General features: G+C 43.3%; 1 protein-coding gene across 12 annotated transcripts in view; it reads left to right on the forward strand.

Annotated features, from left to right (window-relative positions):
• DOT1L (DOT1 like histone lysine methyltransferase) overlaps positions 1-20701 on the forward strand; it is an 82255-nt gene that overhangs the window by 24892 nt on the left and 36662 nt on the right. For 11 of the 12 annotated variants that reach the window (XR_011722757.1, XR_011722759.1, XR_011722761.1 and 8 more), the window contains exons 6-10: positions 1784-1878; positions 4517-4579; positions 12742-12797; positions 15699-15778; positions 16704-16772. Coding sequence is in view for 9 of the 12 variants with exons in the window: in XM_071727569.1 (XP_071583670.1) it covers positions 1784-1878; positions 4517-4579; positions 12742-12797; positions 15699-15778; positions 16704-16772 (363 nt within the window). In the remaining 3 variants the exon portion in view is untranslated. Of the gene's footprint in view, positions 1-1782; positions 1879-4516; positions 4580-12741; positions 12798-15698; positions 15779-16703; positions 16773-20701 lie in introns of those variants that run through there. The other variant, XM_071727573.1, reaches the window with a different exon arrangement.

The following is a 20701-nucleotide window of genomic DNA, read 5'->3' on the forward strand; positions in this document are numbered from 1 at the left end:
ATTTCTATCAGTAAATTTCATGCTGTTCCAATAAGTACATGCAGACAGCAGTGGCTGAACAGCAGGGCTAAACTCCCACCAGGATGCTGTGGCTGTTCTTGTTAGTTTTGTGTGTGATGCCAGGAACATGTGGCTTGTTGCAGGAGAAATTTATGGAGGTATGGATCATCATTAGGCACATGGAAATTACAGGATGGTTCAGTTCTTGCGAAAAGAAAAGGCAAAGAAGGACAAGATGAATAACTTTGTATGCCATATCATCTGTCTTTGTCCTCTTTTCCTCATAAATAAGAGGAAACAGCAAACCAGCTCACGCTCAGTCTTTGCTTGTCCATGTTCTTCCTCAGCAGCAATTTGTACCTCCATATCAGCACGGGTGTAAAATATCCCTGTGTGTGCAAAATGGGAATTGGCAAAAAAAACCCAAAACCGAACAAAAAACCCCCCAAACCAGGAACAAAACCCCCTGTCAGCACCACTGTGCTCATTGTGCCAGCCAAGACTCTGGTGGTAATGGTTTAAATGCAGGGGTTCCACCCCTGCAATTACCAGTGCTGCTTCCTGCAGGCAGGCAATGGCATGGAAAAGAGCAATATGTTTGCTGTGCAAATGGGCTTTCCTCTTCTCAGTCACTCTTGGTTCCCATGTGGTCATCTGCAGAATGATGAAATGCACTGGTGAGACAGGAATGCATTTGGAGTCAGAGACAAGAAGTGATGCATCAGCCTGCTGTTGATGAATATTGGATGATTTAAGGAAATCTGAAGTGGGACAGATGGGGGAGGACATTGCTCCACTGCGTGTGTGCCAAATGTGGGTTGCTGGTACAGAAAGAAATCAAAATGAATGCTTTTTTTTCCTGAGGAAATGTGTTCAGGCAAGGTGTAGAAGTGGCAGCTGATTACTGCTGGTAGGATCTGATGCAAGTAAAATTCAGAGTGATGGAAACTTCATGCATTTTTAAGTAATGCTGGGTCTTGCCATCATAGTGGTTCCTTCTGAAATTTTGAGTGTTGAGCCCTAGAATGGTTCCTAAAGTAGTATTCTAAAATAGCTCCTGTCTAAATAAGCTTTACATGTTCTCAGACTTTGCTGCATTTCATGGTGAAAAGCAGTAAAAATATTGCTAGACCAATCCTTAATGGCTTAGGTATGTGACCTAAAAGTATTTATTTTGGGATGTGGCAGGGTTTGTCTAGCTGTTGAATTACTCAATTATATAGACAATTACAGCATAGAAATCTGTGGACTTGTTGGAATGCAAATAAAATGTGGAAAAAAAATTTAAACACAGCTGTTCTGAAACCTGTGTGAATTTGTAATATTGAATAAAAGGAGCCATTAATAATTATCAATATGAGCATTGCTGTAATTGTTGTAGTCTTATGTTAGTGTAACAAGTGCACAATATATTGAAAAATTTAAAGCTCCAAATTACAGTGCTGGAAATTCTTTTCTGTAAGAAAAGGGAAATTGCATTGCTTACTTTGTAATTAGAATGTAAACCCTTTTTCTTGGGAAAACAGGTTCTTACTATTTAACATCTTGTAGGGAAATGGGACATTAAACCCATTAGATTGAAACTGCTTTTCAGTTGAGAGACAGGGAGAGTTCACATGGGAACTGTCAGACACAACTGGGACTTGGGATTGCACCCTGAAGCCTGGTCTCACAGATTACCTGCACTTTTCCCCTTGGCTGCTGCTCTGAAAGCTCTTACCACCCCATGGAGTGGTTTTTCTACTGAAACTTCTTCTCAGGATTGTTTTTTTCCTTCCTGCAGGTGTGGGTCAGGTGGTGCTTCAAGTGGCTGCAGCCACAAACTGCAAACATCATTATGGTGTGGAGAAAGCTGATATTCCAGCCAAATATGCTGAGGTGAGTGATTTTTGAAGTGACTTGTGTGTAATATGCCCAGTTTGAAGGCTGACCCAGTGGCTCAGGATTAGTGTTAAATGCTGTGAGGGAAGAAAAGCAGAGCTTCAGTCCTAGCTGCTTTTGCTTCTTGGATCAGTAAGACCTGGAGCATTCTGTGCTTGGGGAAAGAAGTGTGTGTCTGGTGGTTTCCTGGCAGTGCTTGTGGGGTGCAGGGAAGGAACATGAACACTTTTCTGAAGACATTTCAGGACCAGGAGGTGTAAAGCTGTTTCAAACCAGTAATGGCAAAGGCCCTATTCAAAAGCAAGTGCAGTGTAAGCTTCACCTGAGAACCTGCAATTATCCTGTGTCTGAAATAGCTCTAACAAAGGGCTTCCAGAGACCATGGCATTAAGCAAATCTAGGAATTAATTCTTCAAACAAAGAGTTTTTAAAGGTTTTTAAAGGCTGTATTTCTATTTACGGTGGTGATTCCTCTTCTTGGTGTCCTACAGCTGAAGTTCAGCTTAGGTATTTAACAGTTGTAGGCTTAAATGATAAGGCCTCTGCTGGGTGTCTGGTTAACAACTCCTTAGCAGGCACCAAAATGAAATCTTACTCTAAGAAAACCATAATGTTTAGTCAGGCAGGCAGTTTTCTTTGCTCTTCCAAATCTGTGCCAATGGGGACCCACAAAGATAATCAGTTCCAAGTCAAACGAGCTAGAAGCAGACAATAAAGGTTAGTCATGCCTTACCAAAAGAAGTTTACTTTATTCAGTAGACTGAACAGAAATTTATCCCTCTGTATTGTTAAAACAAGCTGACTCAGTCTGTACAGGATAGAAAATTATACCTTCTGAAAGGAGGCGGGGGGGGAAATAATCCTTGATCCTCCTTTCCAGTGGTGTGGGCAAAAATGCATAAACACAGTGGTGAAGAGGATCAGACAAGGATCTAAAAATCTGTTTTGTTTCCCCTGCCATGACCCAGTGGAAATTTCCAACTGGAGCACTCTTTGCAGTCCTTCTGTGTGAGCATTCTGATTTCATTAGGGAATTGCTTGCAAGGCGTGGACTCTCCTGTCTGTGTTTTAATAGTGAGATCTTTTAAAGATCAGTGTTACAGACAGAAAGTTAAAAGTCTCACTTTCACTAATATCCCCCTGAAGTAAAGCAAGGCTTTAGTGAAGAGGGTTGGTAACCAAAAAAATTACCCACAAGTTCATCATGATGATTGTTAACTCACAGAGGGGACCTTTAGTTTTGAAACTACACCAGTATTTCATAAAATTACTGGATGAACAAAATCTACTGAATTGTTCTTCTGGTTACAGACAGTATCCTGTCAGATTTAACAACTAAGCAGCTGCTCTGGTGTCAGAATGTGTGAAGCTGCCTGTGTACAGCTCATCTTGTGCTGTGTGTAATGGACCAGTTTTCCTCCCCATTTCTGAGCAACATTTGTGGAAAGGATTGGATTAAGTTTCTAGTTAAGATTGGCTGTGGCAACACATCTTTGGTTACTGTGATAATTAATACAGATGACTTTGAGAAGCTTCAGCTGAAGAGGAAGGATGTTATGGATTTGTTTTAGTTAAATTGTCTTAAAAAAATTAAAATGTAAGTTCATACAGCATATGAAAATACTGAAGATTTTTGTCAGTTGTCATACTAAGGTTTGGAGTGCTTTTGAAGTGTAAAGAACTTTAAAATGCACACTGTTTATTGACCTGCTGATGGAGGTCTCTACCATCTCCAAAATGCCAGTGAAGCCAGAATTCCTGCTGTGATTCTCTCCTTTCCATGTGTGGAGTCACATCCTAAAGATCAGGAGATTTTTTTTCAGTCTTTCAAGATACCAGAGTTTCATTTTCAAACGTGTTGTATAGGTGTAGCTTGACCCTCCCTGCCACTAAAATAATGACCTGTGCTGTATATTGTCAGTTCCATAGAGATGAGAGACAAAACCTTTGTACATGTGGAGCTGCATATTTGTGAGCCACCAGGTTCTCTTCATGAGTGGGATTTTTGGGTCTTTTCTCCATTATTTGAGCAATGAAAAAACGGTGCCAGGTGCCAGGTTGGGGAGCAGCAGCCTTCCATCCTCTGCAGCCCCAGTCTGTCAGGATGCAGTTTGAAGCATTTTTCTTGGCTGCTTTATCAAGAGCAAAGCTCCTGTTTGCTGCTGCAGTGCTTTACATGCTGCTTTCTGCTTTCTCACTCACCCCACCAGACCTGACTTTATCCCCATGTGTTCCTTTGCTCCCTGTGCTCAGTCTGCCTGCATTCAGTGCCTCCTCCTCACCAAGGGGATTATGTGACACAACACAGGAGCTACTTAAAGTTGTGCCATTTTTAGTGCTGTGCAGCATCAGTCTGGATTGCCTTGCTTAGAACATGTAACTTTGAAAAGGGAGGACAGAGGGTGCTGGCTTTGACTTGACCCTGGTGAAGTAAATTTTTTTATTAAGGAAACTGAACTACAGTAGTTGTCTGCCTGCCTATCCTTTGAATGTTAAAAACTTAATCCATCCAAACAAACAAAAAGTCTTGGGGGGGATCAATGAGCAGTGTCAGAGCAGCAGCACCTCCTTTTACTGCAGTGTAACTGGTACCAGGGGATGTCCTAATGGTTTTGTTTTTTCCTCCCTCTTCTAGACGATGGACAGAGAGTTCAGAAAGTGGATGAAATGGTATGGGAAAAAACATGCAGAATACACAGTGAGTGAAATTCAGCTGAATAACTTTATTATCCATGCTGATGTACAGAATTTGCAAAGTCCTCTGCAGCCTTTCCCAGCCAAGCAGCAGTGTGGGTCATAGTGGCTTCCTGGTTTTATCTTGATCCCAACGGTGCTGTTTTCCAAGACATCCTTCCAGGGTCCTCTTTTTGCCTTGCTTGACATATGGTATGGTGTGATTTGGAGCACTTTGAGGTCTTTTCAGAAGCTCTTGGAAGGTTTATTCCTCTAAAATGTCATTTTAACTGCCACATGTCTTCTATTTGTATTAAATCTCTTTTTACTTCTATTCTCCCCTCTCTTTTCCCCATGGTGTGGGGCTTCTAATGGGTAGACTGCTGAAAATGGCAGCTCCTCCCTGGGTTTCTGAAACAAAAGCTGAAGCTTTGGTTCTGCAAGCAGGTGAAGGTGTGGTCACCAGGAATATGGGGGGTGGAGAGGATGGACTGGGTGGCAGGGGTTTCAGCACAACTGGGGTGCATGGCACTGAAGTTCTAGATGAATGCCAGCACTGTGAGATGAGAGCAGAAAACTCCAGGACCAGTTAACAGGCTTGGTGGTTTGTGGCTGGAGGTGTGGGGGTGGGGGCATGGGCTCAGGATTGGAATTAGGTTATCTGAGGGTAGAGTGAGAGCAGGAGGAGTAAGTGGGTTGTCACAGGGCACTTCTCTACCTGGGGCTAGGGACACATCTTGAGATGGCTTTTCCCTTCCTCCAAATGTTACTTAATCATTGTGGATCATTCCACTTTTTAATGCTAGTGCAGAGCATGTATAGAGTCATGTACTTCCTTGTGTCATTCCTTCCCTTTTGCCTTTTCTCTCCCTTCTTAAATATCATTAAGAAAACCCACTCCCTAGTTAATCACTTTCCACTGAGGAACTCCTCCTGGGAGTTTTGAAACTCCATGTAGTTATGCTCCTTCTCCCACTTCCCCATGGTCATGGAAGAGGCTGGATGGAGAAGGGTTGTTCCCTGAGTGCCCAGAGAAGTTGGAAACTTTCCTGCTCAGAAGTTGCAGCTGACAAAGTGTGAGGAAGTGTTGGGGGAACTACTTCATTTTCCCTTTGTACAGAGCCATTTTTGCTAGTTTCCTGGGATGGTTTGAACCACATGGCTTTCAGCATTCCAGCAGTGTGGGATCAAATGGCAGGTGGTAGGTGGCCAACCTTTATTTCCCATTTTTCTGTCTCTGCTGAGGTCCCTCGTGCTCTTCAGAGGGCTTATCTTGTAACGAAGGATGCTACAACTCTCCCTTCTGGAAGCAGAAGGTGATAATGCCACCTGCCTCTGTGCACTTTCTTCCTGAAATGGCTTTGCTGTAGAGTGATTTTCTGCAGAGGGATGGTGGGCCTGCTGGGGGGACTGGTTTGGAGCAGGATTGATATCAGGCTGCTAACTCTTTCCTGCTGTGGAAACACTGGGAGTGCTTTACTTTTCATGAAGTGGCCATATGGCATTTTTCCATTGTGTCACCCAGCTGGCATTACATGAAAGGAATTGTTACTGAAGATACTCTGCTTATGAGCTGGGTAATTTCAAGAGTAGGGTAGGAACTTGGACTCAAATATTGAAAGCATATTGATTGCCGTAGGCAGCGAGCATTTCCATATTGTGCATTCCAAGTGACAGAGTCTGGTACTGTACTGAAACAAAGCTACTTCTCTTTTGCTGGGTTCTTTGGCTTCTGGAGCTCTGTTTTCTGAAAAGTGTTGGGAGTGAAATTTCTCTCTCAAGTGTGCAGTCTGCTCTTCTGGGGAGAGTTGAACACTTGCAGCACTTCTTGTCTTAAGGGGAGTTGATTTGCTATCACCTTGTCATGATGATGCTTGAAGATAGATTTTGGTGTTTTACATCTAGCATCTAGACACACAAACATCCTGGGCTTATATTTGTTATGTTGGTTTTTTTTTTTTTTTTTTTTTTTTTTTTTTTTTCCAAACTGTTTTTTCTTTACTAATTCCTTAGGCAGCACCTTCTGTAGGTGACTGTTGTTGAACAGAGAGGGAACTTGTCTCATAATGCATCTGTCTAGAAGACATGGCAGTGCACAGGAATAGGAACCTGATGTCTTTATCTTCCTGGAAAATAACTTTGTCCCTGCAAAATGCTCAGTGGAGTCCCAAAAATCCAAATGCTGGAGACAAAATAAGCACGAAGTGAAATAGGCTGTCATTAGCAGAGCTTAACTTGTGAATTCCACTCAAATGTTTTAGGCAATCATATGAAAAACAAATATTTTGAGAAGAATGAAGTGTTGGAGGAGGAAAGCTTGGCAGAAGTTCAGTGGGAGGAAGTCTCAGATCCCACCTGCAGCTTTGTCTGAATAATGGGGATGGTGGTTTTGACTTCATGGATGTAACAGCTGCCTTGCTGTAAAAGTAAAAATTGTGGTACATGAGGCAGCTATAAATCCTGGAGCTGGGCCTGCAGGGTTGTGGGTACTTTTTTTTTTTTTAACAGCCAAGAGCCTAGTGTAATTATAGGTTTCCACTCCAAATAGATTTTTGATTTCTCACTGAAAAGACATTTGCTGCTTGTCTGAAGTCTTGTGTTTTAGCTAACAGTGCTTTGGTGAGGCAACAGTTGCTTGCCCTTACCAGATTTGTGACTATCAGATTCACTTTTTGTCTTGCCCACCAGAATATTCTTATTACTCCTGGAAGTTCTGAGCCTTGGACACATGAATTCTGAAGAGCAAAGTCCTGGGAAAATATTTAAAATAAACCCTGATTGCCCATTCTGTTTTGTCCGAAACTGTAGAAAAAAAAAAGCTGGTTGAGAAGTGGTTCCATGCAAAATAGGCAGTCACATATATACAGATTTTCAGTACTAACTGCACATTAAACTTCTCCAGTGGCTGGTGGCAAAGTGTCCTGAGGAATGCTGGATGCTGGAAGCTTCTGCAGTGCTCCAGCTGCCTGTAAGGGCTCATGGCTGCAGCTTTGGAGTGGGAAGATCCGTTTGGGGCATGAGAGGAGAGGGGAAAGGGTGCTCATCATACATCAGCTTGTAGATCTCCTGATCTCCAGCCACTGTAGCTAATAGTATCTCATAATCCTGCTAAATCAACTGAGTTTCATTTCAAATGCCATGCTGCTCGGTCTCATGGAAAAAAACAACAAAGCAACCCCCAGAGAGTAACACTTCCTGATAAAAATCTTTCTTGGTTTTTACATTCAACTGTATGTTTCAACTTGCTATAAATATTTACATCCCTGTGCTATGGTTGTTTAGATTCTTTTGCTCCTCAGCTTCCGTGATGCCTAATTCCTAATCTGTTGGGGATAATCACATTCTTTGCTAGTCTTCTGCATTCAGAGACAAAACTCTTCTTTTTTTCATCATCATCAGCTGCTTTGGCTTTTTGAACTAGAATGTGTCCTACTTCCAGCACATCTCACGTTGTTTCAACTCCTTTTATCTTCTCCTTTCTCTTCCCATGGAACTCAGAAGTTTCCAAGATTAGCTGAACTGCATTCTTTTCAAGAAAACTTGTCTGAAGGAAATGGGAAACTTCTCTAAGGTCATTAGGCCTAGATAATTAGAGAGTCTTTCTGGGGGAATTTCTGCACATGTGCAGTCATCCAATTAAAAGGCAGCCTTGCAATTAAGAGGCAGATGGGTTTTCATGGTTTCTAACTCTAAATATCCTCATGTGGCCTCAAAATCAGAGCCATCTCCAGGTATCTAGGGCACAGTGCTGAGATTGCCATGTAGCTTAAGTGCTTAAGTGTTCTTCCCAGGGTACCCTTGAAGAAAGTTTTCAGTGTGTCCCCAGTGCCTACTACCTGTTGTACTCTTCTACTAGGGGGAAGGAAGAATTTCTACTAGGGGAAAGTATTCTTCCAGTCATAGATTAGTGAAGTGCAAGTGAAGTTGGTGGTAGCTGCAGTCACATGTTGGACTTCTGCTGAAGGCAAGGATTTGTTTTATTTTTTGTTTACTCAGGGTTGTTTTAACAGAATACCTTCCCTTGTCCCACAGTTTGGTCTGGCAACAGGTGGAAATCATCTCAAACTCTTCAAAATAATTACAGGAGCACACAGGGCAGCATTGCTAAAGCCTGGGATTGAGGCTGGATGGACATCTCTGACCCTGAGGTGCTCAGAGGAGACCCCAGGAGCTTCTAATGATGATGCTCCATGGTCCACCCTGTGGATTAGAGGTGATTTGCACTGCACATAAATCAGTGTAAGCCTGGGATCTGTCAGCCTGCAGTCTTGCTCTGAGTTTAGGGTGCTCTGTCTGGGTTGTGTTCCTGGAAACCTCTGCTCAGGGCAGAAGCAGAGGGATTTGTTTAGGAGTTTCAGTGTCTCTTGTTGCCTGGTTTGTGGGGATAACTGACATCACCCATCCTTAAAAACTTCCATTGCTGAGCAGAACACTGGAGCTGAGGACAGGGCTAAGGTATCTGATTGTCCCAGATATTTTTGAAGGCCTCATTTCAGCAGGAAACTCAATGTTTTGGTATTTGAAAAGCCCTCCAAACGTCCCCTGTGGCTTTGAAATGATGCCACATTTTGGAGGTCTGGATTCGTGCCTCCAGTTATTTTTGAAAAGAACAGGAACCTAAAAATAACCATGTGTACTTTTCCAGGCAGAAATGACTGGGTTTTGTGAGCCAAGTGCTTGCACGGAGGCTGCTGGAATGAGGTATTCTCTGTGTGAATTTATGGCTGTGTGGAGTTGATCAAACAGAGCCAGACCAGAGACTCCCAGCCCAGCTCTGGGGTGAGAACTCAGCCCTGCTCCAGGGCAGGGGGGGTTTTGGGGGGTTTCTGACCTTCAGGAGCTGTTGCTCTCTGATGAACCCCCAGTCACTGGGGTGCCCCTCTTGTTGCTTCCCTGGGGGGTGACCTGCCAGTTGGCTTCAAGTTACAGGAAGAGTTGCAGGAATCAGAAGGGACTGAGTGTATTTCTGCAGTCTCTGTAGGGCAAATTTATCTATTTGAAAAAACCTGAATAAAACCCTGTTTTGGCTTCTAAATTTAGAAACAATGCAAGCTGGCATCTCTCTGAAGAGGATTTCACTGAGCTAATTATCCTTTTAGATAAAGCAGGTCTCCTGCATTGTCTAATCAGATGAAAATATCTGCATTACAGATGGTCCCTTCCATTCATTATTCACTAAGGAGATTAAGTTTCCCAGAGAGAGGAGAAACACAATGGGGGTTGGGACACTGATGGGAAGAGATTGAAGTGCATCCCTGGAGCTGTCACTGCTGCTCTGCACAGGCATCCCACCTTCTCCCTCCATGACCAGAATGGACCATGTCCTACTGGTGCAGCTACTGCAGTTCCTGTAAGCTGGAATTTCCTTACCAGTTCTTTTTTTGCTTTCAAAATTATTATAAACCAGAGGTGACTGGGATTTGGGGGGGATTTTGTTGGATCCCCAGTGCCAGCTGAGGGGAAGGTCCTGCTTTCTTCCTTTTAGGTCATCATTTATTGGTCACTGCTCCCTAAGTACAGGAGGTGGTTGTTGGGAGTAGCCAGGCAGGTAGCTTTTTTGCTCTGTTTTGAATGGTTTAGCAGAGCACTGCTTCCAGAGGAGAAAAAATAACCAATTTTCTCTCAGCCACAATTGACCATCTGGTTATTTCTGTACTCCAGTACTTTTCCTGGTGAGATTTTCCCTTCAACTGTTGGCTAAGAATGGGCCAGGATAGCATTACAATACAAAAATAGGTTTAAAGAGGGCTGTGGTTCATTTGAATGGTAACGTGGCTGTGTCTTGCAGGAGTAGATGGGGGAGGAAAAGTCTGCTCAGCCTCCATGTGTTATATCCCAGTTAAAGTGCAGATTTGGATCCTAACCCTGCTCTTCCTAATTACCCAGGCAGGACAGACATGTGGTGTAACCAGACCCAAGTGAAGTATAACAACCTTAGGTTAGATTTCAAGACCTTTATATATAAGCTTAGTATTTCCAAATAGTTTATGTTCTGCTCAGTCTTTGTTCTCTTGCTAGACTATGGCTTTATAATCATCCTGCTTTATTTCTCCCATGTTTTGCTTTGTCCTTGTTGGTGTATGAAAACCTCCTCTACACATGAGAAACTCAGTGGTTTGGAGGACTGTGATATAGAAGCTGACTTTCAAAATCTGCTATAAAATATACTTGTCTTGCCTGTGGGTTTTCTTTATTGTGTCTTGGTTACTCAACGATTAAACTATTTAGTAAAAGAACAAATAAGACTTGGAGACAAAATTATCTCTCAGGCATAATCTAGGGATGGTCTCCAGTCACAAACAGGACATGTAAATCTCAAGAAAAAATGTTTCTTTGTATGAGGAGAGAGAAACTCAGTACTCAGAACTGTTCTGATGCTGCATTGAGTTTCTACTTCATGTTGTTAGGTTGGGCCTCTCTGAGTTCAGTCTCCAACATACACTTGGTTTTTACTGTAGTGGGGCTATCAAAACATGCACCTCCCCCCAGCAGGTGTGAAAACACAGGTAGTAATTCTGTTTTAAAATCTTATTTCAGCCTAGCTGTTTGGTAGATGTGTTAGTTCTGACTTACTTTAGTTCTTTTAACCTGCATTTTTCATCACTTTAGTTTCGAATACATAAGGCTCTTTGCAAAGGTCTTGAAGAACCCTTCACATTTGCTTTTCTCAGCTCTCTTGCACAGTATGTAGCAGTAGGGCATTTGGATGTGGGTTTGTTTTTCTTTTTTTTTCCCCCCTGCTGCACTGCTGAGAAAACTACAGGGGAGGACTCCAGGCTCTGGTGCTTCTCTGGGACAGGCATCTTGGCTTGGCTTAGTGAGGACTGGAAATAGCTTGAGTGTGTCTGCATTGCAGTGCAGACACTTGTGTTTGAGTTGTCACTAACTGGGAGTAAGTGCTGGCATGTGAAATGCTCATTTCTTTCCATACAAAGGAATATATATGCAGAAGGAGGCTGCTAAGCAGTCACTGCCATTGCTTTGATGTTCCTGAGGTTCTGATACAAGCCAGCAGCCTACTTGCCCTTCAAAGTGTGTCACCATCATTAATTATGTAATCAATTATTATTTTTTTGCTCCTCCTATCTTCCTCCCCCAGCCTTCCTTCTGTCTTACTTGTGGCACAGCAAAACAACATGGTCCATAGATTCACTCATTTCAAAAGCATGACTGAGGAAACACTGATCTGTGGCAAAGCTGTGTAATTATGGGTATTAACCTGGGACCTGAGGTGGTTTCACCAGCAAGGGACTATATTGACATAGAAGTCACAACTGGAATTGTTTTCAAACTATGCCTTTGTGTGACTTGATTTCTAACTTGATAGTTTTAGAAGCATTCAAGATTTATATTTAGCACCATTGAAAAATCAGATGCTTGTCTGTTTGTTGCAGCAAGAGCCTGAATTACGAGCCTTTTTGGTTTTTTGGTTTTTTTTTTTGGCAAGTGCTGAATTTCTTTGCTTCAGTTCCTCCCTTGCTGAGTAAGGCTGAGCAAACCACAGAGGGTAACAGGGACTTGAGGTGACATTCACTGATTGCTTCTGGTAGAGGTGCTGTACAGCATGGCTGGGTCTCCATGGAGCACAGCCTTACAGGACAGGGTGGGAGCAGAGGGTGGCATCTCTGGGATCCAAGGAATGGGCTGAACTCTGCCTGCTTCATCTCCTCAGGATTTCCTAAAGACTTGATGGAATCATAGAATGGTTTGGATTGGAAGGAGCCATAAAGATGATCTAGTTTCAACTCCCTGCCATGGTCAGGGACACCTCCCACCAGCCCAGGGTGCTCCAAGCCCCATCCAACCTCCAACACTGCCAGGGATGGGGCAGCCACAGCTTCTGGGGGCACCTTGGGGCTCAGCACCCTCATAGTGAAGAATTTCTTTCTAACGTCCAACCTAAATCTCCCCTCTTCCAATTCAAAGCTGTCACCCTCATCCCATCCCTCCAGGCCCTTGTCCCAAGTCCCTCCCCAGCTTTCCTGGAGCCCCTTCAGGGACTGGAAGGTGCTTTATGGTCTCTCTGGAGCCATCTCTTTTCCAGGCTGAACAACCCTGACTTTTTGATGATGTGGCCCTATTAGTAGTCATTATCACTGAGCTGGTAAAGCATCTAAAGGAAAAGGGATATGGAGCAGAAAGGAACAAGGTTAACTCTTGTGTGTTTGTGTGTTCTTTTCCTTTAAGCTGGAAAGAGGTGACTTCCTCTCAGAAGAATGGAGAGAGAGAATTGCAAACACAAGGTACAGTACAGCAATTGAATGCTGCTTTATATGAACTGAATATTTGGGAATTTGTATAGTGGAAATTGGGAGGCTGGCCAGCTTTTTATATAGAATTTCCATAGCAAATACCAAAAGTCTGTCTGCCAACTTTTATACTGGCCTCTTTAGATCCTGTTTTCTGACTAGAAGAATGGGTTTAAATGTATGTCCTATGCTATTACATTCAAGAGTGTAGCCAAGATAGATTCTGATTACACAGAGAAGTGTAAACCTCTGGTTGTTTTGTGTATCCCTCCAGTTTGTGTCAGTGATTCTGGCAAAACACTTCTTATCTTGGCTGTTGGTGCATACAGCTAAGCTCACTTTTAATTTAAAAAAAAACAAACCAGAAGACCCAAGGGAGTCTATTCCAACTTAAACTGGGAATTCATTTTAAGCTGATTGTCATGAAGAGACAGTAAAATATTCTTCTGTACTTTTAAAAGCTTTGTATAATCTCAGCCTTATGGACAGAAGGAAAAGTCCTTATGTTTTTTATGACCTTTTGGGCGACCCTCTGATGTTGGGGGATGGAAGACTGTTGTTAAAGAGAGCTCTCTGAAAGTCATCAGCATCTTGGCAATTTATGGATTGCTCCCAAGAAACTGTTTTAAGACTATGCCATGAAGAAAGCATCTGCCAGGCTGATGACTTTTGCATTATTATGTACCTCAGTTAAACTTCTGAAGGTGCCTTTTCATTTGTGGACAGACTTATCCCAGTCTTGCAGCATAGCAGGGTTTTGATTTGTTGCTTGCTATTCCACATGCACACTCCTCTGCCATCTGTGCAGCTTTTGTTGGAACAAATCACTTTATTTATTTGATTTTTAGCTGAAGTACATCTTAACTGCATGCAGAAATGCTGATTTTGTATGGTGTGCAGCTAATTGGATGACTCCTGCTCCACAGCCACCTTGCTTTCTTGATACAGACATTCAAAAAGAAGTCAGTTTTTTGCTCACAACTGTTGTTTGTTCCGAGTGTGCCAACTGTTCAGTGTCTGCTCTGTCTAATGAGACTGCAGATAGGCACAGGATGCTTTGGGTTGGAAGGGACCTTTAAGATCCAAGCCCTTTGCATGGCCAGGGACACCTCCCACCAGCCCAGGCTGCAGAAGGCTTCATCCAGCCTGACTTTCACCACTGCCAGGGAAGGGGCATCAACAACCTCCCTGAGCAACCTGTTCCAGTATCTCAGTACCCTCATGGTGAATATTTTTTTTTCCTGATATCTAAAAGAAATCAACCCTCTTTCTGCTTCAAACCATTACTCCTGGTCCTGTTTCTCTCCTCTCTGCTGGAAAGCCCACCTCAGCTTTCCTGTGGTCTGAGGAATTCAGTTTGATGCCATCCTATCTTAGAGGGGAAAGAATTCTGAGTGTCAGCCTTGCCCCCATGGAGGGGTGGCCAGGCTCTGCCAGGGGTGTTTGTCCCTCCCATGTGGCTCAGTGCTGAGGGGGCAGCACTCAGTGCCCCCCTTTAGAACTTCTTGTGGCTGAGCAGGAGGTGCTGGGATGAGTGCTGGCAGCAAGGTGGGGGCTGGGGGCTCCTCTGCTTCTGTCATGTGCATGCAGAATGTTGTGCCAGAATGAACACTGAAATTATATGGATCTGGCAAGCTCTGGCTTTTTCCTTTCCTGGATGTTTTCTCGTCCCATTAATGTGCTTGGCTGTTTGCAAGGCCTCTTTTTTGGCACATGGTGAGAAGGAGGAGGAAGAAACCCCTGCTAGCCTTACTTGCCAGGCAGGGTTTCCCAAATTTCCAAGAGCAAGGCGTAGCAAGAATAACTATTTTTTTTTTTCTTGGTGTATAAACATTTTTTTCATCTGTGGTTTTTAATAGCTTTGGCTGCTGCTCTTAAACTCAGTGTCCTTGTTGAACATTTTCATGTGTGGAGGCACTAGGAGGGGAGTTTTCAAACAGACCTCTTGCACAGAAATCAGTTCTTCATGTTGGAACAATATACCAGAGCAGCTTTCACAGTTTCTGTGTGCAGGGTGCTCAGCAGCTTCCAGGAGATGTTGAGGACTCTTGTTGCAAGCTGGTGGGGAATGAGCACCAGGGACAATCAGACCAGGCCCAGGCTGTTGAAAATGAAGGAATATTTCTTTTTTAAACTGTCACATGTTAACATTTTCATCAGTTTTGTGATCCTGCCTATGTGCAGGTTTCTTTGTTTCCATATAACTGCTATTTTTTTTGTTTTTGTTTTTTTTTTCCTGGAACAAAGCCCCCTTATTGGATTTCCTAACCCAGAAAGAAAGATGCAAATCCTCTGTTGTGGGTTAGGGTGAAATGCTGGGTTTATGTCAGGGAAAACCCAAGAGATGTCAGCTGTCTTTTTGCATTGCAGGGGAATTTAGAGCTAGAAGAACAAATATGTGTTGATAATTTGCTGTAATATTTAAAATGCATATGAAGAAATAAGGGCATAAATTGTATCTGTATGTGTTGGAGTTTTGCTTCTCATGGGGGCATTAACCCACTGTGTGTTGGTAGTTGCTGTGTTGGTGTTTGGTCTCGCCATGGCAGAGGGGTAAAAACATTTTGCTCATTATTTAATGTTGAAACTTAGGGTGCAAAACTCAGCTCTGTGCCAAGAGGAACTGCCAGAGCAAAATACCTTAAAAGGTTGTTAAAATGTGATTATGTGGGCAGTGTCTGTGGATGCCAAAGGTGAGGAAGGGATGTTTTGTGTCACTATGCAAGAAGAAAGAATTTTGTTTGATGGAAGGAGCCGCACGGGCAGGGACAAGCAGGGTCTTTCAGTTTTGTGTCTGTAAAGGTTGTACCTGACTTGTGGTTGGGGGTGTAGTTGGGTGTCTGTGCTTGGGTGCCATTTGCCTGTCCCTTCATTAACTGGGCCATTATCTTACAGTGTTATCTTTGTGAATAATTTTGCCTTTGGTCCTGAGGTGGATCACCAACTGAAGGAGAGATTTGCCAACATGAAGGAAGGTAACAAAGCCAAGTCCAACCCTTTCCCATTGGATCCCTGCTCACTGGGAGGGTGGGTGGTGGGATTGGAGCCACCAGAAGCCTGGGGGACTTCTGGGGGACACTGTCCCTGGGTGTCTGGTGTGCTTCTTGTTGCATTGCAGACACCAGTGACCCCACTGCTGCCCTTGACACCCAGGGTGTCTTTTTTCTTTCATCTTGGGCAAGTAACAATTTTATTTAGTTGTGGCAGAATTTCCAAAAATATGTATTTCTAAAAAGAAAAATGTATGGCATGAACAAAAGCAGCTGTGGTTTCCCATTGCTTTGTTCTAAAGTAAATAATGTGACTTTTGGGCTCTGTTGTAAACCATAAGCCCCCCGAATTTAAGCTGCCTTTAATTCTAGTAGCTGGTCTATTCTTTAAAAAAAAAAACAACAAACTTTTGCTTAATGGTGGCTTGAGAGAGGTGGCAATGTGGGGGCAAAATGGAGAAACCTTGCTTCTCCTCCCAGAAGGTGCTTGGGCTCTGTGCCTTGGACTGAATGACTGCAAATAGCTGTGAAATGGAGATCAGGGTCCCTTTAAAAGGGCCTTGGGGGTTTGTGTATAAAAGACACCAACTAGGAATGAGGCAGAGGTTTTCCTAATTAGAAATTTCTATAGATTGCCACTGAGAATTAATGTGCTCTTTTTTTTGAAGTGTTTTAAGATCAGTCATCTTGAAGTGATCCTTGAGGTGTTACCTGATAGCTAGCTGGTGGGACAGGTTGACTTTCTTGGATGCTGTCAGAATGAGCTTTAAGTAATTCTTTTTTTTTTTAAATGATACACAAATGATAGCTCTATTAGGGCTGATCTTTGGGTTATGCTGAATTTGCCTTTTTCTTTTTTTTTTTTTTTTTTTTTTTTTTTTTTTTTTTTTTTTGTGTGTTCTTTTTCCAGGTGGGAGAATTGTGTCCTCAAAACCTTTTGCACCTCTAAATTTTAGAATTAACAGTCGAAACTTGAGTGGTATGATTGCCCTTTTTATTGTTCATTACAATTATGCTGTATTCGTTCTCTGAACATGTCTGGAGTGGGGGTTTGTTGCTTTTTAAAGAGTTGTGTAAGTAAGTAGAGAAATACTGTTACATGATAGCATCCGTGCCCAAGCAACATGCATTTAAATCAAATAAACAGAAAATCCCACCCATCACTAGAAGAAACAGACGCTGTTTATGGGGTTCACCCTGCTGTGTTCAGATGTCTTTAATGTCAGTGTTTCCCTGGCTGAGGGTCTGTTGGAGTTGAAGAGAAATAAGGTGTTTCAAGGATGATTAATTTCTTTAACTGCAGAGAGCTGCAGTGACTGACTTGCACACAGTTTCCTTACACCCAGGCTAACTTTGGGCAGGTAAATCCCCCCAGTCAGGATTTGTAAGGCTTAGAAGCTGAAATGTTCAGTTTTCAATGCCCTGTCTCCTGTGCTGTGAACTGATCAAATGGACCTGTCCCATCCACACCCAGCTGCTGTTTCTCTTTCATTGCCACAAGAGTTCTGTGCTTTTCTTCTGAGCACAGGAGACCTGGGGTTTGCCAATATTGTCCTTTTCAAGGATGTGAGCTGCAGTTTAGTGAGGTTTTGAGATTCCTAACACCCTGTGTTGTTGGGTTTGCTTTTTTTTCAGTTTTTATTGTGGACATTTTTCAAGCAGAAGATTGAGCCAAGCTGGGTTTTCTACATATTTACTGAGTCCAGTGCAAAACATTCCTGAAATTTAAAATACACTTTGTCCCCCTCCTTGTGCAAACATGGCAAGTAACATACTGAGTTAGAAAGCTCAAGCTGTGTGTTCTGGTTTTGACCTGACACTCCTGGTAAACTGCTTTTCAAGCACAGTAATTTCACTGAAATAGTGCCACTGGGAGTTATTTTTATTGAGCTTTTATTGTTGTGAATGTCCTGTGCATCAGACACCCCAAACTGCCCTTTTCCTTCCCGTTTGATAACCTTTTCTGTGGCATCTGATTATTTTGAACCTTTAGTAAGCACTCAGCCCTGCCTTGCCAATCCTTTGTAGACATTATACTTGAAAATAAAAGGGGAAAAAAGGGAGAATGGTATTCCTGGAAATCCTCAAACCTCCAGAGAGGTGAGCTCAGTTTGCTAATAAGACAAAGGGTGCCTAAGTAAAGCCTCTTCTACACCACACTAGAACTAGATGAAATACAGGAAGGCACTTCTGAGGTTTCAATTAGGAGACCTTCCTACACAAATACACATTTTCCCCCCTCTTAAGTCCCTTCTGACCATTTTGTTATCTCTCTCTTTGCTAGGTTTGGGAGACTGCAGTTATTAAAAACATGGTTGGGAGGCAAAGTGGCCAGGGTGTACCAACTTTGTCACCTAATGAAAGCCCTGGTTATAGCCATGAATTTAGCCAATTCTTTATCCTATTTCAGCTTTCACCCCAGTATGGATTAATTGGGGATGTTTTCTAGAATGCTAAGTTTTCCATATAAAATGCTGTTATTTACTGCTTAATGTTTATGTTAGAATATTATAGAGATAGCTAATTAAGATTTGGGTGAATGTGATTGCTTAGCATCAGAATAGATAATAGTTTCCACTAACAGTAAACTCTTTCAGAGATTTCGATAAAAGATCCTGAAAGAAAATTACCTTTGTACACTGCAGAGAGGAGAAAAATGTGGGAATAAATTTTAGGTCTTAATCCCATTCTGTGGCCAGATTTGTATTTGGGAAATAGCAATATCAGATGAACACCCATGGGATGTATTAGGCCTGGGACTTGTTCCAATCTTAGTCATAGAATTGTAGAATTGTCAGGGTTGGAAGGGACCTTTAAGCTCATCCAGTTCCAACCCCCCTGCCATGGGCAGGGACACCTCCCACCAGCTCAGGTTGAATCATAGAATCATAGAATCATAGAATCCTAGGGGTTGGAAGGGACCTCGAAAGATCATCTAGTCCAACCCCCCCTGCCAGAGCAGGGCCCCCTAGAGTACATCCCCTAGGAACGTGTCCAGGCGGGTTTTGAATGTCTCCAGTGAAGGAGACTCCACAACCCCCCTGGGCAGCCTGTTCCAGGGCTCTGTCACCCTTACAGTAAAAAAATTCTTTCTGATATTCAACTTGAACCTCCTATGCTCCAACTTACACCCATTACCCCTTGTCCTATCACTGGTCACCATAGAGAAAAGCCTAACTCCATCTCCCTGACACTCACCCCTTACATATTTGAAAACATTGATGAGGTCACCCCTCAGTCTCCTTTTCTCCAAACTAAAGAGACCCAGCTCCCTCAGCCTTTCCTCATAAGGGAGATGTTCCACTCCCTTAATCATCTCAGTAGCTCTGCGCTGGACTCTTTCAAGCACTTCCCTGTCCTTCTTGAACTGAGGGGCCCAGAACTGGACACAATACTCCAGGTGCGGCCTCACCAATGCAGAATAGAGGGGGAGGAGAACCTCTCTTGACCTACTAACCACCCCCTTTCTAATGCACCCCAGGATGCCATTGGCCTTCTTGGCCACAAGGGCACATTGCTGGCTCATGGTCATCCTCTTGTCTACCAGGACCCCCAGGTCTCTTTCACCTACACTGCTCTCCAGCAGCTCAGCCCCCAACCTATACTGGGACATCGTGTTGTTCTTCCCCAAATGCAAAACTCTACACTTCCCCTTGTTGAATTTCATCATGTTTCTCCCTGCCCAACTCTCCAGCCTGTCTAAGTCTCTCTGAATGGCAGCACAGCCTTCTGGTGTGTCAGCCACTCCTCCCAGCTTAGTGTCATCAGCAAACTTGCTGAGGGTACATTCTATACCCTCATCCAAGTCGTTGATGAATATATTGAACAACACCGGTCCCAGTACCGACCCCTGAGGGACTCCACTAGTCACGCCCCTCCAACCAGATTCTGCCCCATTGACTACAACTCTCTGACTCCTTCCTTTCAACCAGTTCCTGACCCACCTCACTACCTGATCACCAAACCCATACTTGATCAACTTATCTACAAGGATGCTGTGAGAGACGGTGTCAAATGCTTTACTGAAATCAAGATAAACCACATCTACCGCTCTTCCATCATCTATCCACCTAGTAATTTCCTCATAGAAGGCTATGAGGTTAGTCAAACATGATTTACCCTTGATAAAACCATGCTGACTGCTCTTGATGACCCCCATGTCCTTGATATGCCTGGAGATAGTGACAAGAACAAGTTGTTCCATCACCTTTCCAGGGATGGAGGTGAGGCTGACCGGTCTATAGTTACCCGGGTCCTCCTTCTTGCCCTTCTTGTAGACTGGAGTGACATTTGCTATCCTCCAGTCCTCAGGCACCTCTCCTGTTACCCATGACTTATTGAAGATGATGGAGAGTGGCCTAGCAATGACCTCCGCCAGCTCCCTCAGCACCCTTGGATGCATTCCATCTGGACCCATCGACTTATGGATGTCCAGATTACTCAGCTGATCCCTAACCCAATCCTCATCTACTATGTCAAACTCTTCATCTATCTTGACTACTTCTGGGGTTAAATGAATCTGGGGCTCATGCGGAAACCCTGCAGGAGTAAAGACAGAGGCAAAGAAGGCGTTCAGCACCTCTGCCTTCTTTATATCCTCTGTCACCAGGGCTCCCAGCTCATTCCTTAGTGGGCCAATATTGCCTCTAGTGTTAGTTTTGCTGGCTATGTATTTGAAAAAGCCCTTTCTATTATCCTTAACCCGACTTGCAAGGTTAAGTTCCAAGGAGGCCTTAGCTTTCCTAATTGCCTCCCTACATCCTCTGACAACAGTCCTATATTCCTCCCAAGTGACCAGCCCCCCCTTCCATGATCTGTAGATTTTCCTTTTCCACTTAAGTTTTCCCAGCAGTTCCTTTTTTAACCATGCTGGTCTCCTAGCTCCCTTACTAGATTTCCTAACCATAG

The sequence above is a fragment of the Heliangelus exortis genome, chromosome 28 (genome assembly GCF_036169615.1).
Source record: "Heliangelus exortis chromosome 28, bHelExo1.hap1, whole genome shotgun sequence".
Taxonomy (NCBI): Eukaryota; Metazoa; Chordata; class Aves; order Apodiformes; family Trochilidae; genus Heliangelus; species Heliangelus exortis.